The sequence below is a fragment of the Lucilia cuprina genome, chromosome 2 (assembly GCF_022045245.1).
Source record: "Lucilia cuprina isolate Lc7/37 chromosome 2, ASM2204524v1, whole genome shotgun sequence".
NCBI classification, from domain to species: domain Eukaryota; kingdom Metazoa; phylum Arthropoda; class Insecta; order Diptera; family Calliphoridae; genus Lucilia; species Lucilia cuprina.
Window position 1 is genome coordinate 4487953 of NC_060950.1, and position 8112 is coordinate 4496064.

The 8112-nt window shown below is 26.1% G+C and overlaps 1 protein-coding gene across 1 annotated transcript in view; it reads left to right on the forward strand.

The window, feature by feature from the left end:
- LOC111690732 (NF-kappa-B inhibitor cactus) overlaps nt 1-7746 on the forward strand; it is a 32560-nt gene extending 24814 nt beyond the window's left edge. Inside the window, exons 5-7 of the mRNA XM_023453275.2 lie at nt 2260-2348; nt 2416-2673; nt 7379-7746. Of these exons, the coding sequence (XP_023309043.2) occupies nt 2260-2348; nt 2416-2673; nt 7379-7450 (419 nt within the window). The 3' untranslated portion in view covers nt 7451-7746. The remainder of the gene's footprint in view (nt 1-2259; nt 2349-2415; nt 2674-7378) is intronic.
- Nucleotides 7747-8112: the final 366 nt, after the last annotated feature.

Below are 8112 nucleotides of genomic sequence, written 5' to 3' on the forward strand. Positions count from 1 at the left end.
CAAAATTAACAAAATTCATACCTAGGAAAAGATTTACAAAGGAAGAAATATGCTCATAACGTTTAATATTATATACAAAACGAACTATCATATTAGATACTCGGTTTACAATACAATAGTTTACAATAGCAATTTTCCCTTCGAAGCAAATGAAAATTTCAAATGAACGAAAATTTCACTTCTATTGCCGAATTTTTGTTTCAATTTTCGAAATTCAGACATTTGTTGAAAAAAACTACTAAACACTCAATGATTGTCATTAAAAAAGCTTCTTTAAATCTAAATTATAAAAAAAAATTTTTAAATTTTCAAAAATTCTAAATTAAAATCGAGTTTTCGAAAATAAAAAAAAACGATGAAAAATAAACTAAAAATAACATAATGAAATCGAAAATTGAAGAACGATAGAAGAAAGTCATTAGTTTTTAAACAATAATGATGATTTAAAATCAAGTTCGAATTTTCAAAGTTAGGAAATTTGTTAAAAAACATTAAATACTCAATGATAGACATAGAAATAAATCTTTTAGTCCAAATATTAAAAAGTTTTAAATTTTTAGAAATTCGAAATTAAAATTGGGTTTTCGAAAGTAACATTATAAAATCGAAAAATTAAAAATTATATGAAAATTTTTATAATTTTCCAGAAATTTAAAAATAAAATAAAAATCGATGATCTACAAAAAATTAAGATTTGAGGCAAAATTTTAAAAAGTTTTAAACAAAAATAACTAAAAAAATTACCAAAATAAAAAACACAATGGAAACGAAAATTAAGTTCGAATTTTCGAAATTATAAGAATTATATAAAAATTTTCATTTTTTCAAAATTGAAAATTTTATCGGTTCAACTCACCTAACCGGTTTTATAACTTTCAATGAAAGCATAATCATGTTTATAAAAGCAAATTGCAAAAGTTTTTAGTTTTGCTCTAGTTTAATAAATTTCAATTCTAAACATTTTGGTTTTCTTATATAGCAAACTATTGCAATTTTGCTAACTTTGCAAAATATTCAAAGAAAGTTCAATGCTTTCAAAAGATTTCAGTAAAAAAATTTCTGTTTTAAAGAGATTTGTTAAAGATTTTTTTGATTGATTTTTAATTTAATTTTTTAAAAAATTATAAACATAATCTTTTTTAACAATTGTCGTTGTTTAAACATTTATGTTTTTTTTTCAACTTACATTTAAACTTTAAACATTTGCACTTCTTTTTTAAACATTAAAAAAAGTTGTTGTTTTTGTTATAATTAAATTATTTTTATCTGTTTTATATTCAAAATTATTTGCCGTTTATTGTTATTGTTAATTTAAAATTGTTGTTTTTGTTTATAAATATAATACAAACAAATATACATACAAACAAACGTACATATGTATGTAAGTATGTATGTACTTACGTATGTCTTAATGTCTATTGGTATGTATAAAAATTAAACAATTTTTTTGTGTTTAACTCGTTTTAATATGATGGGAATTTCATGGGGTTTTTCTGTACTCATACATTAGCAGGGAGTTTTTGTTTTTTTTGTTTTTGTATAAACACACAGATATCAAAACAACAAATACCAACAAATAGTTATAGATAGATATTTTATACAAATATAAATACACAATACATGTGTTTTCTCATATTTTGCTTTAACTGTTGATATTGGTATTGTTATTATAACCCCTACAAATTAACCATATAAAGCATACCAAACAAATTGAACCAAACTAAACCAAATCATCTATCTAACGCTACAACTGACAAAAAAAAAATACTTAAAAAAACCATCTTCATCATCAACTTTGGCTGACGTTACCTTCATTTCTGTTTTACGTTTATTATAGTATTCTTGATTGTCTGTGTATTACTAGACGTTAAAATATTTATTTAAAACAACACATTTTGTTAACGTATAAACCTTTGGAAAAAAAAGCTTAAACAAACATTATAACCAGCTTTTTAAATGGTTTATTTATAAAAATTAATAGTTGGCGAATGATTTGTGATTTATAGAAAACTCACACTACGATTTCATTCATTCATTATTTTCTTCTCTTTTTTTTTCTTTTTTGAAAGAAACAAAGAAAAAGCTTTTACTGTTTAAGCTTTGTTTGTTGCCACAAAACGTTAAATTTAAAAAAAAAATAATTTCTTTGTCCAATTTTTGTTTGTTTAAAAGAAATTTTGTGAAAATTATAAAAAAATTTTAAAATTTTTCCTTTTTTTAAGAATTTTTGTAATTAATTAAATTTTTTCTATTCAACAGGTGAAAGATGTGTTCATTTGGCCGCTCAGGCAGGTTTTATCAATATATTACGCATATTAGTTTTATATGGAGCTGATATTAATGCTAGAGTAAGTTTTTCTTAAATAACTAAAAATACAATTAAGTTCTTAACTTATTATTGTTTTGTTCTTACAGGAAGGCAAATCGGGACGTACTCCTCTACACATTGCCATTGAATGCTGCAATGAAGATTTAGCCAATTATCTTTTAGATGATTGTCAAAAATTGAACTTAGAAACAGCTACTTATGCCGGTTTAACTGCTTATCAGGTGGCCTGCATTTTAAATAAATCCGAAATGCAAAATATTTTAGAAAAGAGAGGAGCTGAACCTTTAACACCACCTGATAGTGACTACGATAGTAGTGACATGGAAGATCTTGACGATTCAAAGGTGAGCCTCTATAATTAAAAAGCAAAAACAAAAAAGAAAGCAAGAAATATAAACAAAATAGTAAACTAAACAAAACAAAAGAAAAGAAAAACTTTTGTATTATGTTAAGAAATTTACTGAACTGGCCTTCAGTTTATCTCGTAAAAATGGAAAATTTTCTTTTAGTTAATAACTTAATTAAGTTATAAAATGATAATGATGTATTGTTAACCAAAAATCAAGTTACAAAAAAAATTTATATTACAAAAAGAAAACACAAAAATAGTTAAAATTTTTTTTAGTATGATAAAATTTACAAAAAACATAATAATATAAAACATATATTTAATAATTTAACTATAAAAAATGATAATAAACAAGAATGCTCATATAACATTTTTTTAAAAAAGAAAATTTTAAAGGGAATCTTAAACAAAAACAAAAAGAGTTCTATGTTTTAGTAGAGCTTATAGAAAAACAGTCAAGAATATTTTCTAAAAAGAAAGAATAATTGGTTTATAAAATGTTTATAAAGAAAAATGAACACTTTCAAAATTATATAAAATTTTAATTAACTAAAATAACTAATTTTTTCTTTACAAAAATTTCATTTACAAAAAAAGTACTCTTTATAGAAATTATTGCAAAAAAATAACATTTAGAAAGTACTCAATGAAATATTTATGATTCTTAAATTCTTTTTAAATTGTTAATAAGAGAAGCTGTTAAAAATTCGTATGTTTTAGTAACAAATTTTGTTCATTTAAAGTCGGGTTAAAAGTTAACCAGGAATATATAAATTTGTCAACATCAATATCAATCTGTCAACATATTACTTTATTGACTAGTCTGTTACTATTCTAGGAACTAGCCTGTTTCCTATTCTAAGGACTAATCTATTGAAAAGTCTAAGGAGAAGTCTAAGAACTTTTCTGTTGACGAGTCAATTGACTAGTCTACTAATTAATCTCTTGAATAGTTTAATGACTAGTCTATGGAATAGTCTATTGATTAGTCTAAGGACTAGCCTGTTAACTATTCTAAGGACTAGTCTATTGAGTAGTCTAAAGACTTTTCGGTTGTCTAGTCTATAGACTAGTTTATGAACAAATCCATTGACATTGTACATTGGGTGTCTATTCTATTGGCTTGTTTATTAGCTTGTCTGTTGACTAGTCCACGGAATAGTTTGTTGACTAATCTATGGTATATTCTGTAGTCTATGGGCAAGTGTATTGATTAGTCTATGGAATAATCTGTTGACTAGTCTATGAACTGGTTGAACAAATCTATTGACTTGTATATTGGATGTCTATTGACAACACTATTGTTGTAGTTGTAGCAGCGACACGTGCAAAGTCGGTGAGGCTGGGTTGACAATCCTTGCTCGTTGTTCGTTGAACTCCGAGTCGTTCCGGTGCGAAGAACCGATTATCGTGGGAACGGACAACACTATTGTCTTGTCTATCGGATAGCTTGTAGACTTGTCTACGGAATAGCTTGTTGACTAGTCTATGTCTATTAGCCAGTCTATTGATTAGTCTATTGACTACTCTAGGAACTAGTTGTATTAATTAAGTAGTCTATTGATTGCTCTACTGTCTAGTTTATATACTATCTACTGTCTTGCCAAGTCTATTGGCTAATTTGCAAATAAGTGTATTAAATAGTCTTTTGACTGCTCTATAGTTAAATTTATTTACTAATCTATAGACTTATTTTATAAACTAGTCTATAAACTAACATATGGACTAAACTACCATAAAATAGTGTTTTGGCTAGTTTATAAACTACTTTTTATAATAGTTAATAGGCCTTGAAGATATCAAAATCTTTTACAGTTTTTAAATGACAAAATTGTCTAAAAAAAATCCCTTCATTTTATAGAGAAGTTTATCAGAAGTTTAACTAGAATTTAATAATTTAAAAAGAAAATAAGAATCATAAATTTTGCAACTAATAAAATGGTTTCGTACTTCATAACTAAAGTCCCTTAAATTTAAAATTTTTAACTAACTTACCTAAAGTTATAATAAGTCTCTTGTTATCTTGATTCATATTAAACATATTTTATTTAGAAAAAAAAAAAATAAACAACCAACAAAATAATTTTTTTTATTATTTCCAAACTATTACAAAAAAGGGACCAATTTTCTATTTAACTAAAAAATTAAAAAATATAAAAATAAAAAATTCTAAATGTTCTATTATATTTCTTTAAGTGTATTGTAATTCTTTGTACGTGCGTGTGTGTTAAATTTAGTTTTAAAAATATTTTGCTTTAGTTTTATAAGTAATTGAAAAAAATAAAATAAAATTGTGTCGTCTGTCTGTCAGTGTAGTTAGTTTTTAGTTTTTAATTATATTACAACAAAAACATGTTCAATTTTATGTGTGTGTCTTTTTATTCTCTCCTTAAACTTACTAATAATAATTTGAAATATTTAGTTTTTTTGTTTTTTAAGCTAGAAACCTTTATTATAATGTCTTATATGTTTTAAAACTATTAATAATTGACTGAACTAATTACTTATTATGTATTATATAAAAATATATAAATATAAATAATAGAAAACTATATATCAACCAAAAATCTAAAAAAATAAAATTTACAATATTTTATTGTTATAACAAAAAAACAACAACACAACTATTAGTGGTCTTTTTTTTACTTAATTTTTGGATTTGTAATTGAAAATTGTAAAAATTAAAAAAACAGGTATGTAAATATTAAAGAAAATTATTTTGTTGGTTTATTTAATTTCTTTAAAATTGTTAATTATTTTATTAATGTAAATGTATTGTATGTTTTTTTGTTAATATTAAACTTTGTTTGCTTTAATGTAGCTAGTAGTGATGTTTATACTAATCTGTTTTAAATGTTTAAAATTGAAAATTTTATATTATTAACAAATTCTATAACACTGATACATTTGAATGCCTATTTGTAGTGATTATTTTAAAGTTAAGTTTCTCTTCTAAAGGGCCCTTTACACGATCACTCTTTATGTACATAAAGACTAATGAACAACAAAAACGAAATACTTCTTATAAAAAGAGGCAATAAAAGTCGGAAAAAACAATAACAAAGTAAGATGGAAACAGCTGTTTATTTTTTTTTTTTTTGTATGTGTTTACATAAAAATACATCTCTGATCATCTAAATGAAGAACCGTATTTTCTCGTTGTTGTTGTAACAGGTTGGCTGTAAGTGGATGTTCTTCCCTGGGGTACATGGCATACAGTTGCGTGTCTAAGGAAAAAACTTCCGGTTGATACAGCTGTTGCTGTGTTGACAATTTTTGGCCAAATGAGAATCGGGTCGTTCGGAACGGATATCCACTTGTCGTTGGGAATGGTATTTTCTCGTAATGTGTGATGGTTTTAGACCATTGTTGTCCAAAATCTCGATTCCCTATCACGCGAGATAGGGCAAGAATATTCCGCTGAAGTTGCGTTGACTCACTTGCACTATAAGCTTCCCAGCAGTTTGAAAAAGAGTCAATGCCATTACCATCCTTTGACTATTTTTGACCGTCTTTTGACTGTCTCTTTGTAGGATGTAGAGTGATGATTGACTTCCTCGTAGGACAAGCCCATGTTAAAATGGTTGGTCATCTGGGCAGTCAGGTGGCTAGGGGCCACCACAAGTGGTAGGTTAAGTGGTCAGTTCGGGACTGTCCCGTCGAAATGGTGGGTTACTTGTGTATTTTCTTATTTGAGCATGTGTTTTCGTTGATTATCTTTCAACTTGCAAAACAAAATCAACTCAGTTGCTCCATCAGCATTTGTCGAAGATCTGTACGCAATCCACACAGACCAACCAAATTTTTAGTTTGCAGTAATTTTTTAGTACAGTTTTATTTTGAGTTACATTTTGTTCTCTGCTGCTTTACCAATACATATGCATGTGCAACAGTATGTGTATGGGCAACACTGTTTAAGACCCCTGATCTGTAAAGGGCTTTCTTGCACTGTTAATTTCACACGCATGTACGCTTGCACATGTATTAAAAACGGTAAAAACCATTAAAAGAACCTATTTTTTACTCTCTGTTTATGTAGGGTTTTGACTCAACATTTAAAAGCTCTTTGCCGATCAGGGTTTTAAATGATCGCACCCGTACTCTTCTACTCAAAATTTTGACAGACTATATTATTTGTGTGCTCGTGTAAAGGGGGCTTAAATTATACAGATAAGCATTTGTGCAAATGTGTAATTTTGCACACATGTCTGAATATCCTTAATATAAATTTTAGTTTTGCACAAATTAAACTTTAAACTTTTATTTTTTGTTATAAACCCTAAATAATTTTCATTTGTATCAAAATATTTTGTTAAAATTTTAGTTTTAACCCTCCGTCATGCACATGTTCCGATAGTCACGTACGTAGCGCATGTATCTTGCGAGATACACTATGTATTTCAGTAAATTTATATGAAAAATATGCCAACAATATTACGATATCTAACAATATTTGTAGAGGGTACCTGGAGACTCAAACCCCTAACCAAATTATAAATATATTAAAATCACAGTTAAATTCTTAAAATATCTGGCCAGATACATGCGCATGACGAAGGGTTAAATAAATTAAATGTTATTTTAAATATTATTTTCATTGATTTTTTTTTGAATGCTTTCTTTTATTAACCAACTTTAATTTTCTAGACTTTTCTCCAAACTTTATTAATCTCATTTAATTTTATCTTTTTTATTTTCAGTTATATGATCGCTTTGGTGATCCTGGTTACTTTGTTGGTTATAAAGGTGGCAATGCCATGACGGTGGCTTGATTGTTTATATACTATCATTAACCAACCAAACAACCCACTTTATCCACGCCCATGCTCTCGTTCTCTCACGCTCCTTTTTTTCTGTAGCCACCAAACAATAATGCAATAAATAATTAAATTAATTTTGTTAAACACGTTCTTAAAAAAAATTTAATTTAAATCTGACCGAAAAAAACTGTATATATATAAAAATTGACCTACCTGCCCCTGCCCCCTAACCGTACTATCTTAACTATCGTTTAACGATTTTTTTGTTTTATTCCCATTTATTAAAAAATAAAAAGAAATTCGTTTTTTCTTTTTTCATTTCCATATATTTTAATATGTTTTGTTAAGTTTTTGCTATATTTTTCGCAATTTCTTAAATTTATTTTTCTTTCTTTGTAATAATGTATTTTTATAAAAATTATAATAATAAACATAAATTTTAGTTAATAGTATAAACTGATGGATGGTTTTCTTTTTCTTTTTCTTTTTTGTAACATGTGTGCATTGTATAAACTATTTTATTAAACTTTTCAGTTAATTTTCTTTTCATATATTCTAATTTCTAAATGTTTTTAAAACGAAAAATTAATAAGAAAATCGCATATTTGTAATAAGAATTTAATTTATGTTTGTAAACGAAAAACCAACAACAACAACAACATGAAATGTGTTAT